The following is a 23,007-nucleotide window of genomic DNA, read 5'->3' as shown; positions in this document are numbered from 1 at the left end:
ATCCTAATTTCCTCAATCCACAATTTCCATTTCTCACTCAACACCCACCAAATTTTCAACCTTTTCCATACCCACCACCATATTACCATAATTTTCAAAGTTATCCAAATTCTTTAAGTGGCGACCCTCAAGCTCCGTATTATACATATCCTCCATAATATTGGCAAAATAGTCAATATTTCATGCAAGCCCTAACTCATGAAATCAATCCGCTTCAATCACTAGAGATTTAATCAAATGAATCGAGAAGAACTAGTGTTGATGCAATTGACAATGATAGAGGTACAGAAATACCTTATGCAGTCTCTGATTCACAATTTCCTCCATTCTTATCTGAAATAGGTCTGACGATATTATTCTCAATCAAGCACCAAAGATGGGCAACGAATCAGATAAAGATCATAGCAAGTGAACAGTATGGACAGTTGCAAATAATAAGCTCCTTGTAGCGCGGTCTACACAATTATGAGTGACGATTCATTAATTAGTAATGTCCAGAATAGTGACTCTTTTTGGAAAAGGGTGGTGACATAATACAACACCAATTAAGATAAGGGAGCTAAAAAGAGAACTACGGAGAAATCAAAATCTCATTAGGCTTCGTTGAAAAAGATCATGAATAGATATAATGGAATCTACAATAAATGGTATAATGATCGACCAAACAGATGGAGTGACGAGGATTTGATGGTGCGAGCTAATGAAGAATACAAGAGTACTTTTAAAACTACTTTACAATATGAACATGTGTGGAGAATCGTGAAAGATAGTCCGATGTATGCTTATCAATCCTCAAAGCGATAGACTACAAAGAAAGCAAGAACATTAGAATCATCAGGTGCATATAATGACTCTTCTAATCCTATTACAACTACTGATCTAGATGATAGAAAAGTTTAATCTCGTCCAATGGGACAGAAGACAGCAAAGAGAAAAGGCAAAAAAAGAATAAGCATAATTAATGAATTGAATCAGACTGTTCAATAGTCAATGGCGCATTTGGAAGGGTATAATAATAATAAGAAGAAAGTGGATCAACTCATCCAAACACATCTACTTCTCGTAATGGACGCACGAGGCATGACAAATGAACAACTTCAAAATCATCTAACGATATGTGAGCAGTTGAAAAAAAAATTGAACATGTAGTTAATTTCTATGGTTTATTTTATCTGCTCCTTGTTTATTTTATTAATTATAGTTTGTAATTTTTATGATTTATCGTTATGTGTTTAGTAATATAATATGGGTGGTACTTCTGTATTTCAATTTCAAATTTATAAAATATTTATATTCGTATGTAATAGTATTTGTCTTAAATTTGTATGTCTTCTACTATATTTTTCTTAAAATTAAATGTAAGTTAATAAAATGGTCGTGAGACCCATAAATATTTGGTTGGTGAGATATTTGATTGTGAAATTGGAGATATTTGAAAATGGATATTTGATGGGTGGGACCCATAAATATTTGATTTGTGGGATATTTCATTGTGAGATTTGGGATATTTGATTACTAGGATATTTGAAGAGTTATGTGGAAGTGGGAACCACAAATACTTGGAAGAAATATCCCTAACCGCTGTGGATGCTCTCAGGCTTAGAAAAAATCTATCACTTAAGTGGAAGTTGATTAATTTGATTAACCTAAAGTTGGATTAATTAACCTAGACATAAAACCCAAGTTCCTATTCATTCCCGATTCTATTTCTTCCTCTTCCTCTTCCTCCCGATTCACGCCGCTGACCCCTCTCTCGATCTCTCGCCACCACTGTCGGATCGTCGATGTAGTCGCCCCTTCGTCGGAGCAGTCCCGCAACCGGCATCGCTAATCGCAGCAAGGGTCAGCATCGCGGCTACTAGAGTCAATTAGCCATCCTCCCTCTCCCCGATACCTCATTTCACCATCCTCAATCCGTAGTCGTCGACCTTTCCCTGACCACGAGGAAGAGCTCTGATGCCCTTCGTTTGTGCTGAGCTAACCGTCAACCACCACCGCCCTCTCCTCTTCATCGCCACCTCCTTCTCTTCTTCGCCCAAGCCGCCCCACATAAGGTTGTCTTTGGACAAGAGCAAGGAACCACCATCGCTATGTATTGTTGACACTGTAGCAGCTACCACCGGTTGCCAGCAGCTTCTCCGACCCAGGGCTATCGTTGGTCGCCTGGCTGCTGGGAATTGGTCTCCGCTGGAGAGGAATCTACCGACACAGATTTGGGGTAAGGTGGTTGAATTAAGCTTGAATTGGATTATAAGGTTAATAAATAAATTCGTTGATTGGGTTGTTAGGTTAGTAAGTGAAGGAAGAGTGGATGGCAGTAGATCACCGCCAGTGACTTCCAGCCATGAGCCACCAGTGACCATCATCAAATTTGGTGAGTATTAAGGATGAAGTTATTGCTAAGACTAATCTAATTGGTGGATGGATTAGATTAGGGTTAATGATGGATTAACTTCAAATTTATGAATTTTAGATGAGAAATTTAGTGTGGATGATATGATTAAACCTAATCTAATCAATTGGATGAATTTGTGAGAATTAGGGTTGATGGAGGTTAGACCTAATTCAATCAGAGTTGGGTTAATTGAAGTTAATCATTAATTTGGATTAATTAATGATCGCCTTCAAGTAGGATTTATAATTAGTTTTGAGATGTGATTTAGCTTTTAGTTGCATATGCAACTAGCTAAATTATATATATTGATGTAGGACTCTGATTTGAGATGAGCATCTTGACGTGGGATTGATTCTGACACGAGCTACTTTTTGAGGCAGATATTTTTTCCTTGATCTCAGTAGTTTATTGACCTTAGTGCATGGTCTTTAGTTGACGGACTGAATTACTTTATCTTGACTCTACTCGTATTATAACTGAGTATGATACTTACATGTTTGATCATAGAGATGATTTATTTATTGCTTATACAGTCTTATCTTTGGATGTTCTTACTTTGTAGTGTACACATGTGTATAGTGTGTACTATAAGAGTTATTATGTTGATTACTCATATGTTGTAGTGTGTACACTAGTATGAGGTGCACTATAGAAGTTAAACTGTTTGACTGCCTATACGTTGTAGTGTAACCACATGTGTAGGGTGTATAATAGGTGTGACTTTGTACCTTATGTATTGTTTAGTAGACACCTGTTGGATCTATTCATACTTATAGACTTAAGTGAAAGATAGATCATGTACTAAATGTACCTATGATAATGAAGTTGTTACATTGATGATGACTACTATATCAATATCATGATAACCATTTCGCTGCTCATTCGGCCACTAAGGGGTAATGGTAGCTAGAGTTGCATGCAGCTTATCCTATCATGTCACTCGGTCATTCAGAGTAGTGGTAGACAGAGTCGTGTAGACAGTGACCCCCTTGTTATGTAGCTAGATAGCTACTCTGCAGCCTGCCCGTCTGGGCAATATTGATATAGTGGCAACTGGAGACATGAGTAGTTGTCACAATCCTGCCCACTCGGTTACATTGATGTAGTGGTAGCTTGAAGTGGAGAGTAAGAGTGACGCATACATGTTTATATACATATGATGCGCAGTGCATATTTTGGAGATATATCTGCATGTGCTTGTGATATGTTGCATTTGCTCGGGATATGATTATTGCACATGGTTGTCATGATTCATACACATTCATTTATCATACATGTATATGTTATTATATATTGGTCAGGTGTTACGAGTAGATCTGCTATTGGTCACTAGTAATTACTGATCATTATACCTTACGAGTTAGTCTGGATAGGATATGTGCATGCATTATGTCATTTATGATTATGTGCATAACTCCTACTGATAAGACTGCATACCTTTGATCTCCATGTTCTTATTTTAACCATACACTATCACTGTCTATTACCCGCTGAGTCATTTAGACTCACCACCCTATGTATGTTTTTCTTCCCTATGTAGCAGATAAATGATATATGGGGTTGTCAAGAGATCATGTCCACCAGTCTCATGTCGCATTGAGCATCTTCTTCCATTATTACTTTTGCTTGCTTTATTGGTTTCCAGACTTGTTTATGTAATAAATAACTTGTGTGTGGATTTTTGACTTGTGGTATCCTTTTATTTGGTTATATAATTATTGTGGTAAGTCGTACCGATACGTAGTTTAGACAGTTTATCTTGCATGGTTATGTTTTTACCAATCGTGTAGGCTACGTATTATTATTATCTTCCGCTGTATTTATTATTCTAGTCGTGTGGCCTGTATTTTGATGTACTTATTTCCAGTTGTGTGGGTTGTATCATGTTGTATCAAATATTGTCACAAAGGGTATCGTCCGTGCCGTCGGACAAATATACCTCCGGGGTGTGACAGCTCGTATTCCTCATGTACAATGCATGTAACTGCTATATTTATAAGAAGGCTAGGTATTTGTACACAAAATTAATGTCAATTACCTTTCCTTGAGTTGCCCTAGTAGCTCTCCAGCAACACAAGTTTCTTGATCTAGGCTCTAATCTCCTGCAAAATTCAGTAAATTTAAAGAAGCTAGTGCTGAGAAGATAAATTCAGAGTAGGGTTGTACACAATCTAAAACAAAAAAACGTTTTACAAGGAATTTTAGTCATGCATACTAATCTACATTCTCACTGATCGCTTTTATACCAGGATAACTACACAAAATTGTAGAAACTTGATGTTGAATGAAACTAAAATCAGAGATGAGAATGTTCAAATAAACACTATTCATGTCTAATGAAAATCTGCAAAACATAAATCAAAATTGTACTTTGCAACCATGCAACTCTTGTCACTGTCATCTACATTTTACACACGGTGAATACAAATGCATAAATTAGGTATATAGCTATTACTATGATTCATCTCAAATTGTCTAGCCGATTTTAGATCAAGGATTCGTGTTAAATCAAACTAGAACCCAAACCTAGGAAACTGCTTGTCTGGTTCCTTGTTGTCAGGCCACATCAAATTACACAATCATTGCCTCATTTATGGTCCCATTACAAAATCTCACTTTACCTTCCACAGAAATCGACCCACCCTCCTTGTTCACTTTTAACAAACATGCATCCTTTGTTGTAGGTAATATTAATAACCAGACCTACTTCACCATAACTACTGTTTATCAAAACCAAGGTCCAAATGAAATGATTTGACTGCATTCCTACAGCACAAATTCATCTTTCATACTGCCTCATGCGTTATTTGCTCAGTATTAAATAATTTTAACAAAAAACTACAAGTTAACTTCCCTTTGGAAAAGTACACATTTACTGATTTAGAAAGGGTTTACAGAATGGTCAAAGGTTGTTGTTTGCATAGGACTGTCATTCTTCTTGGTAATCTTCTTCATTAGAAAGATTCTCAATAGGAATATATTCATAAAAGGTTAGCAAAAATACTATAAACTACTCACAGGTTTTCCTGTTCAAGCTTTTTTGCTATTGACATGGCTTTGCATCTTGACCGTCGACCTTGATGGGAACAATCTTCTGCCTGCTGAAGAACATGTGCCAGGGAGACCTTGCCTCTGACTAAGCTTTTTATTTGTTTCTGTTCAATCTCCTTCCACTCTGAGGAAGAACTCAAATTAGCATGATGTTGTGAAGTTGATGCTTCTTCCCGTGCGCACACAATTTTTTGCATTCCCAGAGATTTATTTCTTTGTTCAGGAGATCCTGCTTCAATGATTTCACCTTCTTTCATGATGTGGGGACCAGCACCCAGCCATCTAGGTCGATTGGAGCCTATTTTTCTAAGAACATTTGCCTCTGTAAATTTTCCTTTAAGATCATCAGAGACAGAGTAAAGTGAATTTTGCTTCTTCATCGAATGTGGTTTTTTTATTGCCTTAGAAGAAGCACTATCAAAGCTACAGAAACAAGCAGCCTGATTTGAGGTAGCATTGAAGCTAGATTTGCTACTCATTTCAAGTGTTACTGGAGATCCAAGAACAGATTCAAATGCTTGTAAAATATACCCTTCAAACTTTTCAGCTCTGGATTTGTTTGTTCTTGAGCTGAATATCAACTGCACAGTGGGAGCTGTCACGAGGAAGCAGCAACATGGCACATTTAATTTACTTAATTTAGCATAGAGCACTTCAAATTAATTCAAGCATCTATCTTCTACCTAGGCCATATAATGCTTTAAGAATCACATCTACCTAAAATACTGAATATTTTTTTGAGACAATTAACAACTGCCACACCTTTTATAATATGGTCACTAGACATCAAAATTTACAACTACTACACCTGTTGTATGCTACAAAAGTCTTTCAGTAGGCTAAGCATTGGTAAAAAACTCAAATGTTTGAAATAGAGGCATAATTCCATAAACCACGGACAAGGAGAACTGAGAAAAGTAAATTCTAACACTGTTTCCTACTATAGGATGAGAGAAACGACTGGTGGAATCCACTTTCTCTCCATTTGAGGGAAATGGAAAACAGGAACAAAATCCAGAGAAGAACAATTCTCTCTGGTTCTCCCACTTCGTTTTTGTCAGTTCACAGTTCTTTTAATCATTTCCACCCATAGTCAATTCTCTCTGGTTCTCACTTCATTTTTGTCAGATCAGTTCTTTTAAATCATTTCCACCCATAACCAATTCTCTCTGGTTCTCTCACTTCGTTTTTGTCTGATTACAGTTCTTTTAATTCATTTCCACTCATATCAGTTGGAATCCAACTGCAGCCAGAAGTGCTGATTGTATTAAAAATAATAAAATCAGGAATTAGTATTTATATAAGTATTTTAAATAAAATTAAGTGTTTCACAAATTAATTTAACAAACTAAAGAAACTTCCCTTCTTTCTTTCCTTCCAAGGAAACTTGGGAAAGAAAGAGAAATAAGATAAGGGAATCACTCTATCATTTTTCCTCTATCCACTTTTTTCACCTTTGGCATTTCTTTCTTTCTTTCCCACTTTCTATCCCTTGTAGCAAACCAGCCTAAATGTTGAAACAAGCACAACTAACATCAAAATCAGGATCATTATATGGCAGTTCTTGATTATGTTTTTGACTGATTAGCTCCTCATTAATGATTTTAAGCCACACTTTAAGAAAAACGAATTTTACTTGAAGAACAAAATATTTCTTTTCTTTTTCACTGCATTACTAGTGTTGCCAACATAACTAAGACGTTAAGAACAACTAATATATTAATCTATTATCAGAAATATGCAACTTAGTATGCAAATAGCAGGAGGAGGTTGCACTCTAAACGCTGCAGCATCGGACTTAGGTAGACATCGCCAATTTAAGCAGGGTCAATCATCCTACAAGTATTTTCTAATTTGCTCAGGTTCCAATGTCACACTTCAGCTAAAGCAAGAATCAACTGAATAAAAACTTTCAGGCTTTGGGTGGATTGTAAAAGTATCTAAACAAACCCTTCACTTATATATAGTGAAGCCAGTGTTTAAGAACTTACCAGCACCTAGGCTAACTGAGTTTAGATTCCCTTCATCATATAAAAATTGTCTCAATGCATCTGATGATATATGTTCTAGTACTTCCTTCCATATCTTTTCAGTATCACCATGTTTCTTGCCAGAGTGCATGATACTTTTTCCAGTGGCTTCATCTGAGCATATAAAATCACTTTCAGTCTGTTGGCCACGAAGTGCCCCATTAGCCACTGTAACGCTGCAACTTCTATCACCAACACCTTTACTGTTATAATGCTCCTGAACAGCCCCTTCTGCAAAACTCCTATGCCCAGATTGCATCTCGTCCTGCTTGTTGGTGGAACTCCTAGGTTTGTCTCTCATAATCACTTGATCACCGCTAGAACTCCTACCTGATGAACTAGGTAGAAGATATTGCTGCTCTGGTGCAATTTGAAGAAGAGCTGCTGTCAACCAAGTAAGTTTGTCATTGGAAACTCTCAATTGTTTTTCAGCTTCAGAGAGCTTCCTTAGAGCCTGGCGCAATCTCTCTATATCTTCTTTGGACACTAAAAATCAAGAAAGTAAACATACGATAGCATGGTTGGCATACTCTCGGGCAAAAGATGAATACTAGCAAGAAATGCAAAATTGAGTGTGAATACACCAGAAATGTGTTCCATCCAAACAGCACACATATGAACATTCATATGGTTGAATGCCTAACTATGAATTGAGGCTACCCATTATCGATACTAGGTCACATAATAATTCAAGGAGCAAAGAATTCTTCTACTCACAAGTTAGCCGGCAAAAAAAATTCCCCCGTAGTTTTTCTTGTGTAAAGACATGACTACCAGCCAAAATATCAGTAATTATAGTTGCAAGCTGTGACATTAGCATGACAGGATCCACCCCACTTTCAGAAAGTTCTCTTAAGCTCTTCACAGTGTTCACAGTGTCTGCAGATAATGCCATATCAAGTAAATCCAGCAATTTATCATCAGTCACTAAACCAACCTGCACAGAATATAAATGCCAATGATAACTAAGGACAATATTTAAGGATTACTTAGTACAATCAAATACCTAAACATTGCTTAGCTCTCCAAATTTTAGTTCTCCAATACCTACATTATGAATTATAAAAATTTAAGCAAGAATACAGATTCAATAAAATAATTGCATGATTTTTGTCAACATATGTTCAAAGTACAAGGTCATTAAAATGTAGGAAATACTAAGATTAAGTCAAAGACATAGTAACTTGCAAATGGACAAGAAAATCATCTCCATGAAAAAAACAACTAAAGTTAGCATTGTTGTTTATCTTAGTAACAAAAGAATTAAAATCTAAAAAATAACTATTGAGTTACCAGTGTTCTTTACATTAATTATAAGTCTTTTAAAAACTTAAAATTTGGAAGTCAAGAGTTCTTTGAGTGATTGATGACTGACAAAAACGATGAAAAAATTTGTGAGTACATTTTCCTCTCACAATTTTTTCCAATTTTATAGATAAACAAAAAATATATATCATGTATTGACATTTGTTTTTGTCCAAGAGAATCATATAGCTCCACATGAAATTCTATTCTCTATTGTAAATATCACAAAATGTGATGCTCTAAAACATTCAAAATGCACATGCAGACCATTACCCATATGATCTCTGAATATCTCATATGGTCTGTATGTGCATCTTCAATGCAAATTTCTCAAGTCTAAATTGCAATGCCAAGAAAAAGAAAGAGGGAAGAATGATGGAAAACTTACTAACTCCTGAACAAGTGGAAGAGAAATTTTTTTCCCAAGCAAGCTTAGTTGATCAAGAGTCATCTCGGCATCTCTCAATGAACCATTTGATTGTGATGCTATAAGTTTCAGAGCATCCTTATCAATTTCTAATCCTTCACTTGTTGCAATCCATTCCAAAGTAGACATGATATCAGAGTCTTTCAATTTTGGAAAGAAGAACTTCTGACACCTGGATAGGATAATATGAGGTATGCAATGAAGATTGGAACAGATAAGGACAAAAACCACATGTCGTGGTGCTTGATCAATGACCTTTGATAAGACACTCCATAACTTAGACAGTGATCTATAGCAATCATCAATAATAAAAACTCTGTGTGAGCATAATTTTGGTGAGAGCATCAGGTTCTTGAAGATCTCATTTATGCTTTTGAAATTGAAGTTACTGATGGGTCCAAGTTCCAGCACATCTCTGCTTTTACCTAGGTTATATGAGATACAAGAGCTACAGGCATCACAAGGCTTGGGGTGCTCCAGAGAGCGGCAGTTCAAAGCTTTAGCAAATACTCGTGCACAAGATGTTTTCCCTGACCCACGAGGACCATAAAAGACATAAACCGGCCCAATTTTCCCTCTCAAAATAGAACTAGAAAGAGCTTGGACAACCAAACTATGTCCAACAAAATCTCTGAAGGTTTTTGGCATGTATTTCTGCAACAAACTTCTGTGTCTTCCATGCCCACAGCGTCGAGATCTCTGCTGACAGGATCTTGCTGTAGATACAAGGTTACATTCCTCATCATCTCTAGAACAATGATTAGAAAAAAATTCTAGCTCTCCTGAATAATCTTTAGGCACAAAATGATTAGAACCACTACCTTGTGATTCCTGTGCACCATAAAGTAATGGTATTTCTGGACTTGATGATGAAGTGAAATGATCAGATGCTGTGGCCAGGTTTGAAGCATTTCCTTCTATTTGTGAAACAGATCCACTATGCCTCTTCATTCTAGAATCAGACATCCCACAAGATAAACTTTTCCCAGATCTATCAAGAAATGTTTTGCCTTGATGAATCCTAGACCAATTCCAAGGAATCCGACAGACAGTTCTCGGATCTTTTGAAACCTCCAGTACATTATCCTCTTCTAAGTCATCCAGATAACCTTTATCATTCATAGACTCTTTGGCTACTGGACCTGATAAATCTATTGGCTTATGGTAAGCACCAATACCTCTTGAATCAGCAGATACTCGTGTTTGCCTTGAACCTTTCAGCCTAAACTTCCTTTGTCTTTCCAAATGGTAATAGCTGTCACCAATTCTTCCTTCTTGTTCGTCATTGGTTCTCACAGCACTCTCATGTTTACCGTTCAGAAACAAATCAGAAGGCTTCCGGCAAAAGTTTCCTGCCAGATAGGAAACTTCTTCCAAATTCTCTAGGAGTACCTTTGGGTGAAGAATCTGATCTTTTGTTTGCTTATTGAGTTCCCTATTCACTAACTCTACATCTTTGTGTGGCATGCCCCACAGAGAAACCTGATTTCCAGAGGAAATATCACTCTCCCAACTTCTAGTCATATCTTCCTCTTTACTTGTCTTAGTGATCCTATCTCTTTGCTCAAAATCATATTCGTTGGCTGCTTCATCAGCAGCAACCTTTGCGGTTGCAATGCACCCAAAAAGTGGTGACATTTTGAATGATTGGCCAACCTCTCTTACACGGTTGGCTCCTATAGACTTCCTCCTACCATTCTTTGAACCACCTTTTGCAGCTTCCCTAGCAAAATTGGCCACAAAATAAGGAGAGCGTGAAGCAGGCCTGGTGGAGGGATCTTTCAGATACTTAGATTTCTGGAGCATAAGGAGATCCCTCTTGAGGGATCTCTCTGGAAAGTAGGGGGTGCCGTGGTGCATGTGGCTCTGCAAATGTATGCAGTTGGTCAAATGCATATGGTTCTGAAGGTGGTCAATGCTGGGACTGTAGCCATTCTTGAGATGACTGCTAAAAATAACACTAAAGCTTCACCTTTAATTGTAGAAGCTAGATAAGCCTTGAATGCTAACTATGATGGGTAATGTTTTAAGACCAAGGTTTCATCAACCGCCATGCAAAGAGAAAGTGGGCATCCAACACCAATCATCCAGAGATCGCCAGGAAAGAAGGACTCCATCTCACATTTCCTAGTTAATCACAAATGCCACAAAATTCAAAAATCTAGTAAATTTAAATTTATATAGAAAACAAAAAATGAGGTTTTTTCTTAACAAAGGAATTTTTGCACATGTTCGACCATAATGGGAACAAATTCAACCTGCATTTTTCCCCCTCTTTCATCATACAGCAAATGGACTGTTGGTATGAAGACTCACGTAGAGCCATTCACATCCCTACCAACACACCATAAGAACAAACATCGAGTCCGAGCACATACCGGAAGCAACCGGAAATATCAGCCCCCACTCTTCCTTGACCGCCACCGCCGGTTCGCGGGAAGAAATAAACACCTGAAGCACCCAAGTTGGAGCTCGCAAAGATCGAGACAGAAAAGGGTGAGGAAAAGAGACGAATGAAGCTGGAGCACATGAAGGAATTGAATGCCTCGACTAAAAAGCGGAATGGATCTCAACCGTTTGGCTTCCGCCCGGCCGAAGCATCACATGAAGCCCGCGCCAACGGATTCCGACATGTGAGACCAGGGATATAGAGAGATGGCAAAGGCGGTGGCCTTCGCCCGTGGCCGGCACTGCTTTGTCGCTCTGGGCGGTGGCGCTTTCGCATTCCAAAGCATGTCATCGAGGTGCTCTACCATTTCCGTGGTTGGGTTCCCAACTGCCCGCATTGGTGACGTTAACATATTTTCAAAATAGTACCCACTATATTTTTCATCTAAAAAATACCCTTATTACCCCATAATAACTATAATATATACAAAAAAAATCAATTAAAAATTTATATATAAAATAATTTTATATTTACTTAACCATGTAGTATAATAAGTTTCATACTATCCAAATAAAGTAGTGAACTTTGAAAATATCTAAATCAACTATTTGACACTGATTTTGCCCCGTCCACTCGTTCACATTTGCTTACTCACTATAATGTACCAATAAATTCGGTAAAATTAGATGACAATGAAAGTTTAATCGATTACTACATCATAGTAAAAAATTAAAAACCTTTTTTAAAAAAATATAATTAAAAAAATTATGATTAAAAATTTATTGTTCTTAATTAAAGAAAAAAAGAAGAACACTTAGTCACATTCAAAAGTGGAAATAATAAATCATAAATTGACTTTTTTATGGTTAGGAAGAAGGATAGAAAGATTTGTAAAGATTGCAAAGTCATCCCTAGAGAAAGCTTAACTACCCAACATAAGATAGTAGTGTTGGATATACGTCTCAAACATAGTATCAATAGAAAGAAAATATATACAATTCCTAGAATTAAGTGGTGGAAGTTAAAGGATGGAAAGCGAAATATATTTAAGAAGAAAGTACAAGTACAAGCATTAGGTGAAATATACGATAACTCTAATACAACATGGGATAAGATGACATCAAAGTTGAAAATAATAGCTAAGAGTGTACTCGGTGAGTCAAAGGGACATGCACCACTAACTAAAAAATCTTGGTGGTAGAATGAAAAAGTACAAAAGAAAGTGAAGGAAAAACGAATAGCTTATAAGGAATTATATATTTATAAAAATGAGGAAAACTTAAAAAAAATATACAATAGTCAAGAAAGAAGCTAAGAAAATAGTGAGTGAAGCAAAAAATAAAAATTTTGAACGGTTATATCAAAAATTGGATACAAAAGAAGGGAAAATAGACATTTATAAAATAGCTAAAGTGAGAGAAAGGAAAACAAGAGATCTTAGTCAAATAAAATGTATTAAAGATGAATGTAATAGGGTATTAGTAAACGATGGAGAAATAAAAAAACGACGAAAAAGGTATTTTCATTAACTTTTTAATGAAAGTTTAGGTAACAAACTAACTTAGGTAATTTAAGTAGGTCAAATGAGCATGAAATTTTAATTTTTATCGTAGAATTCAAACTTCAGAAGTAAAACAAACTTTAAATGAGATGCACAATGGAAAAGTTGTTGGACCAGATGATATTCCGATAGAGGTATGAAAGTGCTTAGGGAAACAAGGTATTGAATGGCTTACAAAATTATTTAACATGATATTGAAAACAAAAAATATATCAGATCAATGGAGGATAAGTACTTTAATTCCCTTATATAAGAACAAGGGAGACGTACAAAATTGTACAAACTATAGGGGTATTAAACTAATGAGTCATACTATGAAACTTTGGGAAAAAAATAATAGAAAAAAGATTAAGGAAGGAGATCACAATGATAGAAAATCAATTTGGGTGCATGCTTGGAAGGTCGATAATAGAAGCTATACATCTTCTTAGACAATTAATTGAAAAATATCGGGAGCAAAAACAAGATCTACACATGGTATTCATTGACTTAGAAAAAGCCTATGATAGAGTTTCAAGAGAAATTATATGGAGAATTTTAGAAAAGAGAGGTGTTAGCATAACATATATTGAACTAATTAAGGATATGTATAAGAATGTAACGACCGATGCTAAAGAATTAAATTAGAATCTTATGGGCAATTTAAGAGAACTTGAAAGTCCTTATCTTTTTGATTTCATATAATTTAATATAAAATTATAGTGTTTCTTGAGATGATATTATTTTGGTAGATGAAACACGTGAAGGAGTAAATGCTAAACTAGAATCTTGAAAGAAAACACTAGAAGTAAAGAGTAAAGACATAATATATGGAATTTAAGTTTAGTAATATTAGACAATTGTTAAGATAGAAAGGGACGAGTTAGCTTTAAATATTTAGGATCATTTTTGCAAAATGATGGAGGGATTAAGAGAGATGTCTAACATAGAATACAAGCAGGATGGGTGAAATGGAGGAGAGCGTCGAGTGTTTTATGTGACCGTAAAGTACCTCTTAAACTTAAAGGTAAGTTCTATAAAATCGTAATTAGACCTGCTATGTTATATGGAGCTGAATGTTGGGCTTAGGGATGTAAATGAACCAAACAGTTCGCGAGCTATTCAGAGCTCGATTCGGTAAAAAGCTCGTTCAAGTTCGTTCGTTTATCTTATCGAGCCGAGCTCGAGCTTAAGGATATCCGGCTCGTGAGCTCGCAAACATGTTCATTTATAGGCTCGCGAGCCAAAAAAACGAGCCTTAAAACGAGCCTTAAACTGAGCCAAAAAATGAGCTCTAAAACGAGCCAAAAAAATGAGCTCTAAAACGAGTCTTAAAATGAGCTTTAAAATGAGCCAAAAAACGAGTTCTAAAACGAGCCAAAAACGAGCTTTAAACAAGCCCAAAAATGAGCTCGAGCTCGCTTAACGAGTTAAGCTCGTTAACTTTGATAATCAAGATAATAACGAGCCAAGCTCGAACTGTTCACGAGTTTGATAATTCTAAAACGAGCCGAGCTCGAGCCCGAATATAACTTAAACGAGTCAAACTCGAGCCTAATACTGTTCGGCTCGTTTACATCCCTAGTTGGGCTATGACTCGAGCACATGAGCAGAAGATGAGAGTTGCAGAGATGAGGATGTTAAGGTGGATGTGTAGACATACGAGGATGAATAAAATAAGAAATGAGAGCATAATAAGAAATGAGAGTATTAGAGAGAAAGTCGGAATTGTATCTATTGAGAAAAAACTCCGAGAGACACGTTTAAGATGGTACGGACATGTACTTAGATGGCCAATAAATGCTCCAGTTAAACGATGTGAAACTATAATAAATATTCATATCAAACAAGAAAGAGGAAGACCAAAAAAGACTTGGTTAGCAATAATAAAATAAGATAAAATTTATTTAAATATAGATGATGATATAATAGGAGATAGAGCTCAATGACATAAAAGAATTCATACAGCCGACCTCACCTAGTGGGAAAGGCTTGATTGTTGTTGTTGTATGCTTTATCAAATTGATATTTGCATAGATATAATTATAAGAATTAGACGAGCACACAAAAACTTGTTCCATATCATTCTGAGATATATAGGTTCATTCATTGATTTTGGTCGAAATCAGCTGATAGGCCTAGAGAGCTTAAATGACATGGAATCAGAACTTAAATGCTCGTATAGTTTTCTTGATTATATCAATGCTCTGAAATACTAATTTGATACACTATATTGAAAGCAGTAAATTTTTGAATACTAATCAGATTTTCCAGACACATTCATATTCAAAAAATTAATACTCTCAATATAACATATAAAAATAATTTTTGAGAATATGGATATAATCAGGAGAACTAAACGAACATATAAAATCTTATTCCACGCCATTCCGAACTCTCTAGGTTCATCAATCGATTTTGACTGAAACCGACTAATTGGTCTTGAGAGCTCGGAATGACATGGAATAAGATCCTATGTGCTCATCTTGTTCTCCTGATTATATATATATATATATATATATATATTCAAATATTAATTTGATACACCATATTGACCAGATCTTCTAGTCCATAAAAAAGTGGACCAGGGAATGGACCACTCCTAATTACAGCCGGATCTTGGCCACAATCTGACCGTAATTGGTTGTGATTCTTTCCTGGGTTCATCGCCCCCATCAGGTTATAGTTTGAGTTGGAACGAGCAGCCAGAGGCGGCCCGGAGGTCACCGGTCCGATCGTCGGAAGTGTGCAAGTGTTAAGATTTTCATACGCTGAGCAAGGGCAGCCTCTGGCCGCCCATTCCGACCGCCCGTTCCAACTCAAATTATAACATGGTGAGAACGATAAATCGAAAGATGGATCGCAACTAATTACGACCGGATTACAATTACAATCCGACCGTAATTAAGAGTGGTCTATCCTTGATCCACTTTTCTGTGGACCAAGAGATCTACTCTCATATTAAGAATAGAAATTTTTTTATCATAAAAGATTTTTAATCATTTTTTCAATTTTTTTTTAATAGATTCTTATAGTGTAACAATAGACTAAAGTTATTATTTATGGTGATGGAATTTTATTCAACTGTAGCAATTGATAAAGTGAGCAAATAAAGCAAAAATAGTTATTGGATTGGTGATTTGAGTATTTCTAAAATTGTATATGTGATTTGGATAATATGAAATTTAAATTATATAATAGTTAATTTGGATTGTGATTGTTGGGTTAATTTATCTTATCAAATAATTTAAACCGTTTGAGTTGAAATTTTATTAACGCATTTAAAGATGGGTCCAGACGAGTTATGGCCAATCCATCTAGACTATGATCCATGTCGATTGGATCGTGGTAAGCTTGGATTGAACTACGAGTTGAGGGCAAAAACAAGTATAAATAAATTATTCTAAAATTGTGATTTAAGAGACATCCAAAACAAATTAAATAGTACATAAATTTGGATAAATTATGTAAAAAATAATCAAGTTAGGCAACTAATTTAACAAATATGAATATAGAGTAAACATTTAAAAATTCAAGTTGATAACTAATTAATAAATAAGAATAAGAATTATAGAGTAAACACTTAGAATAGAATACTAAAACAAAAATACCCTAAGGAAAAATATATTTTTTATTCTAGCCTATTTGATTGAATTTAGTTTAACTAAAAGTTAAACTTTTCTATATATTTGTTTATTATTCTTTTGGGCCCATCTAATATTCTAGATCGATCATTTTCATTACTATTTTTATTTTCAGTACAAATAAAATTATAAATATAATTTTCACCATAATTGTTGCCACTACTTGAAATATAACTATTAATATGGGCTTCAAAACAAAGGTAACTATCAATATTACTAATAATGTTTTTTTTCTCAATTGAATTCAGTATCATTACATGTATATGATTCTTTTTCTTAGACTTAGACCTCCTATTCAAATAATTAGAAATAATAATTTTATTCCCTTCCTACCTCTCTCGCTCACTCCTAAATCTCACTCTATTTTTCAATGCATGGATCTGATATAGAAAAATATCAGACCTAGTGTGGATCTGATATTTTCCATATCAATATCAATATATATGATATGAGAAAATAGTAGGTCTAGTGTAGGCTTGATATAGAAAATATCATACCTAGACTGGTCGAATATTAGACTATATCAAATCCACGCTGGACCTAATATGAAAAATATTAGATTTACGTTGGGCCTGATATGGTCCAATATCAGATCCAATGATTAACCTAATATGAAAATATATTATATTCTTTTTAATCTTATAGAGAGAGAATGCATTAAAAAACGATGAGAGATGGAGACTTTAGGAGGTTGATAGAATAGGAAGGAATAATACTATTTTTTATGTTATTTTTGATAGTTTTAAAATTAAAGTATCTTTTTAGTAAATAAAAATAATTTTAAAGCTAAGGTTAGAAAAGGAAGGAATAACACTATTTTTCATGTTGTTTTTGATTGTTTTAAAATTAAAGTACTTTTTTTTTAGTAAATAAAATAATTTTAAAGCTAAGGTGTTTTTTTTAAGTAAATAAAGAAACCCTACTGCTCATTTGGGTAAAAAAATCGAAAAAACTAATAATAAATTTATTGTGATATTAAAGTTCTATTAGTTAATTGTTAAAACATGGTAACTAAGAATATGCCTTTTCGATTCTTCAATCAGAGCATGCCACGGCGCCTCATTCTCTCCGGAGCCCTTTCGGGTTATTGGATCAGTGGCCTCTCGATCCGCCTCTCTCCAATCAGCCCACGTTTTTTCTCCGGTCTCCCCCGATATGGTTCGGTTCGAGGTCAATCCCCCGATTAGGGATTTCATTCCGATTGACGCCGGTGCGATGTCGGCGATCCTTCCGAAGACGGAGACTGTCCAGATCCGCGAGGTGTGGGCCGATAATCTCGAGGCAGAGTTCGCCCTAATCCGCGAGGTGGTGGATGACTTCCCCTACGTCGCCATGGACACCGAGTTCCCCGGCATCGTCTGCCGCCCCCTCGGCACCTTCCGCAGCAGTGCCGACTTCAACTACGCCACTCTCAAGGCCAACGTCGACGTGCTCAAGCTCATCCAGCTCGGTCTCACCTTCTCCGACGAACGCGGCAACCTCCCGACCTGCGGCAGCAGCCGTGGCTGCGTCTGGCAGTTCAATTTCCGCGAGTTCGACTTGCAGTGCGACGTCTTCTCTACCGACTCCATCGAACTCCTCCGGCAGAGCGGCATCGACTTCGAGAGGAACAGCGAGGAAGGGATCGACGCCCAGCGGTTTGGTGAGCTCCTCATGTCGTCCGGGATCGTGCTTAATGACTCCGTTCATTGGGTCACATTCCACAGCGGCTATGATTTCGGTTACCTTCTCAAGGTGCTCACTTGCCAGCACCTCCCCGACACCCAAGTGGGCTTCTTCAATTTGATCAGGATCTACTTCCCAACCGTGTACGATGTCAAACACCTCATGAAGTTCTGCAACAGCCTCCATGGGGGCCTAAATAAGCTTGCCGAATTGCTTGAATTAGAAAGAGTTGGAATATGCCACCAGGCCGGTTCTGATAGCCTGCTAACTTCTTGCGCTTTCAGGAAATTGAAGGAGTCATTTTTTAGTGGCTCTACTGAGAGGTATGCAGGTGTGTTGTATGGGCTGGGTCCTGAGAATGGACAAACCGCTCATTGAGCAAAAGAATGAAAAATAAAAATAAAAAAATTAATAGTAAAAAAACTATTTGTTTTTCTTTAGGTGGTGTGATGCTTAGATCTTCTTCCTGTACTATCCAAGCTTGATTTTGGTAAGCAATTTTCATAGCTCCTTGGTACATAACATTAGCTATTGTGATTTAGGTCCTTGATTTTTAATATCAACACAATGAGCTTTAATGCCATGTGCTATGTTTGCTTCAGTACAAATTTGAATTTGCCTAAATTGTTTCAATTGAGTCTCCAAAAGGATATTCATGAATGACTGGTTGATTCTGGAGGACCGGCAACAGGGTCATACTTCTAATTCTTTGTATTTCTCTTCCACTGCAGCAGGACCTCCTCTGAAATTAGAACTGTTGCTTGGTGGTAGGTATGCATCTTTTGTCTTGTTCAACTTGCACTTTGACAAATTTGGCTTCTCTAACATTCTTTATTTCCCCTATTTCTTAGTTCAATCACCTTCTATTTCTTGGTCTTTAAACCCTTGTTATGTCTAAATCCATTACACCATGCTGTTTCTATCTGTATCTAAATTTCAATTCAACTCTTCTTTATATCAAACCATTTTACAGACAGAAAAGTTAGTTGGACACCAGGCGTCCATTCTGGTGATTTAATGTTGGATATGATTGAAAACAATTGAGGCCTACTTGCCTACTTGGCATTTAGGTGTAGGAAGTGGCAAGGAGGAGGAAACTACATTGCCAAGTAACTTGTTCAGTTCAATTCTTTAGATTACTTTCAATAGGCTTTTACTAAGAAACCTATGGCAATTTGAATTACTAGGGTGCCCTTTGCATGGAACACAATTACTGATAGATGATGTGATTCATATTATTGTGGGTGAGATTGTGGATAGAGGATGATCTTAGATCTCATATCTGCGGTGGTTCTCTAAATTCTAGGGTACTTGATTCAGCTTCTTTGTTGGGGTTTCTCTTTATCTATGAGAGGTAAGAAGATACAGAACCACAGAGGCTTTGCAACAACTTGTGGAGAAGAGAAGGGACCAAGGAACACAGATTATCAAGGCGGGCCAGACAGATGCCACTGGAGCAATATGTAACAAAGAGGAAGAAGGGAATGCCAGATCAAACCGCTGGAAATAATAGAAGAGTGGAGAAGGTGAAGAACAAAGAGGCATTTGGAGACTAAATAAGAAAGATGAGAACAGATGGGGGAAAAGATGGTGAAGGAGAAGTGAGGAGATAGACCGGTGGTCGTTGAATTAAAGAAAAAGAAGATTACACCAATCAATCATTCTGGTGATTTAATGTTGGATATGATTGAAAACAATTGAGGCCTACTTGCCTACTTGGCATTTAGGTGTAGGAAGTGGCAAGGAGGAGGAAACTACATTGCCAAGTAACTTGTTCAGTTCAATTCTTTAGATTACTTTCAATAGGCTTTTACTAAGAAACCTATGGCAATTTGAATTACTAGGGTGCCCTTTGCATGGAACACAATTATTGATAGATGATGTGATTCATATTATTGTGGGTGAGATTGTGGATAGAGAATGATCTTAGATCTCATATCTGCGGTGGTTCTCTAAATTCTAGGGTACTTGATTCGGCTTCTTTGTTGGGGTTTCTCTTTATCTATCAGAGGTAAGAAGATGCAGAACCACAGAGGCTTTGCAACAACTTGTGGAGAAGAGAAGGGACCAAGGAACACAGATTATCAAGGCGGGCCAGACAGATGCCACTGGAGCAATATGTAACAAAGAGGAAGAAGGGAATGCCAGATCAAACCGCTGGAAATAATAGAAAAGTGGAGAAGGTGAAGAACAAAGAGGCATTTGGAGACTAAATAAGAAAGATGAGAACAGATGGGGGAAAAGATGGTGAAGGAGAAGTGAGGAGATAGACCGGTGGTCGTTGAATTAAAGAAAAAGAAGATTACACCAATCAATTCTTTGTTAAGAATCATGTGATCCCTAAAGGACAATGTCAGAATTGGTGTCAGGTTGAGAATCCTTTACACTATCAGAACCTTTTTACTGATTAGTTAACATATTGTACACGTCTATATGCTATTTTGATGGAAGTTGGATTTATAGTTACATTTATTGTTAGAGAGGGTATTAATGTACTAGGAAAACAGATCGAAATTCACACAAAGAAAATGGTACCACTTGATGCAACTTGAGGGATAAATTATCTCACATAGAGAAATGAACAACCTCACACAAACAATGAATAATTTTATTATGCAAAGATGATTAGAATGAGGGGATTGGGGTGTCTTTGAAAACTCCAAATCAGAAAAAATTGAAAAAAAAATAAAAAATAAAAATATTCAAGTAAAGAAAGAATTCAATACTTAAAAAGGACCGACTAAGAAATATGCAAAATTATAAATTAAAAAATGAATCAAATTAAATTATATTTCTACCAAAGCTTCCCTACAATCCTAAATAAGATACTAATTTGGAGACTTCCTTCAAAGTCTTAATCTCCAAAAAAAGACAATCCACCAAAACCACCAAAATAAAGTTTTAGAAAATCTAAAACTTTTAATGATGAAACTCTTAGTTTTGGTTAGGTATCTCCCTTTCATCTCTGGCCACCTGGCTCCTTCTGTTTGTGTTATTTGGTTCTTTTCTTTTATCCTATCGACTGAAGTTCTAGTTTTTATCAAACTTTACATTAAGGCAGCATAATTTTAGCTATTAAAAATTTGGTGGTGTGCCAAGAGTAGCAGGTAAGTGTGATGAGCTTGAAGGCCTTTCCTACTGGATTGACTATGTGTTTTAAGGAGATGAGCCCCTATTTTGACTTACGATCAAAGTTTGATATTACTGGCACTGAGATTTTTGGAACACTGCCATTTTCACTCAAGTTGCTCTTCAAAAGGTAAGCCACATGAATTTAATGGACTCTTTTATGTTACTGTAAGAACTGCAGGAGTTTGATGTTGAAGTTACTCTTAAATCTGTTTGTTTATTCTCACATGCATGCTATGGACTTGTTTGCTTTCTTCCACAGGCCAAGCCTGAAGCAATGGTTTGATCTTTTAATGAGTTGACGCAAATTGGTAGATATCTACTTGATTTGCTTTGCACATTTACTGACATCTTACTTTGTTTTATAGAGGTGCTCATTGTAGTATTTACTACAATTCAAACATTTTGTCTGTGTTTTCTTTATTTAAAAAATGCTTATCAATCCATGATTTCCACTGTGAAAGACTGGTCATACGTTATCTGTAAGAATCTGTTTTTTCTGTGGCAATGAATCATTGGGCCTGGCTTTGTTTTTCAGAGTGATTGATGATGTCTATTTTTATTTGCTAAACTGTAGAATGTTACTTACTATAATGTCATGATCCAACTTGGAAGCATGTTTATAGAGCATCCAAGCTGTGCAGCAAAAGAAGAGAAGATTTTTTATTCAGTGGGGCATTCGATAGGAGAGTTTATTGATCAGAAAGTGAAAAAAAGGATGATGAAGATGATGTTCTACAAGCAAAAATGGCACAAGAAGGTAATCCACCCTGCCCACACTGATTTATGTAGTTGATTTTTTTCCCTTCACAGTAGTTAAAGGAAACTATATCTTAAAAGGTGTGTCCGACAAACATCATTCTAAGTAGGATGCATATTGCTCGACATATGGATGATAATATGGTTCTCTACTAAGACAAGGATTCAATATCTTCAACTTGAATTTCCAAAGGTGCTAGGCTGACAAAACAAGATGAACCTATAAAAGGGAACATGTTTTAATTCCAAATAGATCAATCTCTTGTGTGGCTACCCAAAGCGGAATAGAATCTTGTGCTTTTGGATGGAATATGTGCTTAGTCTCTCTTTTCTTTGCTCAATTCATAGTGAAAAGTGTCTCTAGAAGGTCATATAACCTCAGTGAATAGTTCAAAGAACAAATAACATGTCAGTAGTAGATTGCTTAGTTCTATTTGTTTCGCGGAAATATTCTCTTGTGGCACTGATAATCTATTTTAGGGGTTTAATGTACAAGTTTCTTGATATACTTGCTACTCGGGGCAAGTTTCTTGATGCCCTTGTTATGTGGGGGTTATATTGTAAGCATTGACAAAGAAGGATGGTTCGCCGAGGACAGTTGTATATGGGCGAGTTCATCAGTGTGCTTGAGGTTAGGACGAGGATGTGAAGCATTGGGGGATCGATCAGCTTA

The 23,007-nt window shown here is 36.3% G+C and overlaps 2 protein-coding genes and 1 long non-coding RNA gene across 6 annotated transcripts; 2 read left to right on the top strand and 1 right to left on the bottom strand.

Moving 5' to 3' along the window:
- The first annotated feature begins 1,671 nt into the window (after positions 1-1,671).
- On the top strand, positions 1,672-4,257 carry LOC122021381. Of its 2 annotated transcripts, XR_006122540.1 has the most exons (3): positions 1,674-2,218; positions 2,289-2,374; positions 2,710-4,257. It is a non-coding gene; the product is annotated as an uncharacterized LOC122021381 (long non-coding RNA). The 2 variants fall into 2 exon arrangements; XR_006122539.1 differs by lacking the exon at positions 2,710-4,257 and having other exon boundaries at positions 1,672-2,218; positions 2,289-2,528.
- LOC122021379 (protein STICHEL-like 3) lies at positions 4,090-11,734 on the bottom strand. The gene is made up of 5 exons (XM_042579504.1): positions 11,587-11,734; positions 9,170-11,335; positions 8,194-8,413; positions 7,438-7,962; positions 4,090-6,041 (listed from the first exon to the last, which is right to left on the bottom strand). Exons 2-5 carry the CDS (start codon positions 11,102-11,104, stop codon positions 5,410-5,412), a joined length of 3,312 nt encoding a protein of 1,103 aa, XP_042435438.1. The 5' UTR covers positions 11,105-11,335; positions 11,587-11,734; the 3' UTR covers positions 4,090-5,409.
- Positions 11,735-17,903: 6,169 nt separating this feature from the next.
- LOC122020174 (probable CCR4-associated factor 1 homolog 7) lies at positions 17,904-20,102 on the top strand. Of its 3 annotated transcripts, XM_042577968.1 has the most exons (3): positions 17,905-18,769; positions 18,888-18,936; positions 19,178-20,102. In XM_042577968.1, exons 1-2 carry the CDS (start codon positions 17,937-17,939, stop codon positions 18,901-18,903), a joined length of 849 nt encoding a protein of 282 aa, XP_042433902.1. In that variant the 5' UTR covers positions 17,905-17,936; the 3' UTR covers positions 18,904-18,936; positions 19,178-20,102. The 3 variants fall into 3 exon arrangements, with proteins under 3 accessions (XP_042433900.1, XP_042433902.1, XP_042433901.1); XM_042577967.1 differs by having other exon boundaries at positions 18,888-20,102; XM_042577966.1 differs by having other exon boundaries at positions 17,904-20,102.
- The last annotated feature ends 2,905 nt before the right edge of the window (positions 20,103-23,007 follow it).

Source organism: Zingiber officinale, chromosome 9A (assembly GCF_018446385.1).
Source record: "Zingiber officinale cultivar Zhangliang chromosome 9A, Zo_v1.1, whole genome shotgun sequence".
Classification (NCBI taxonomy): domain Eukaryota; kingdom Viridiplantae; phylum Streptophyta; class Magnoliopsida; order Zingiberales; family Zingiberaceae; genus Zingiber; species Zingiber officinale.
This window is presented reverse-complemented; position numbering and strand designations above follow the sequence as displayed.

Excerpts from the sequence above, each read along its gene's own strand:
- LOC122021379 (XM_042579504.1), bottom strand. The coding sequence starts at position 11,104 with ATGCATTTGACCAACTGCATACATTTGCAGAGCCACATGCACCACGGC. Across the intron at positions 8,414-9,169 it reads TTCCACTTGTTCAGGAGTTA|GTTGGTTTAGTGACTGATGA; the intron begins GTAAGTTTTCCA and ends TATTCTGTGCAG. Across the intron at positions 7,963-8,193 it reads TTTTTTTTGCCGGCTAACTT|TGTCCAAAGAAGATATAGAG; the intron begins GTGAGTAGAAGA and ends CTTGATTTTTAG.
- LOC122020174 (XM_042577966.1), top strand. The coding sequence starts at position 17,937 with ATGGTTCGGTTCGAGGTCAATCCCCCGATTAGGGATTTCATTCCGATT.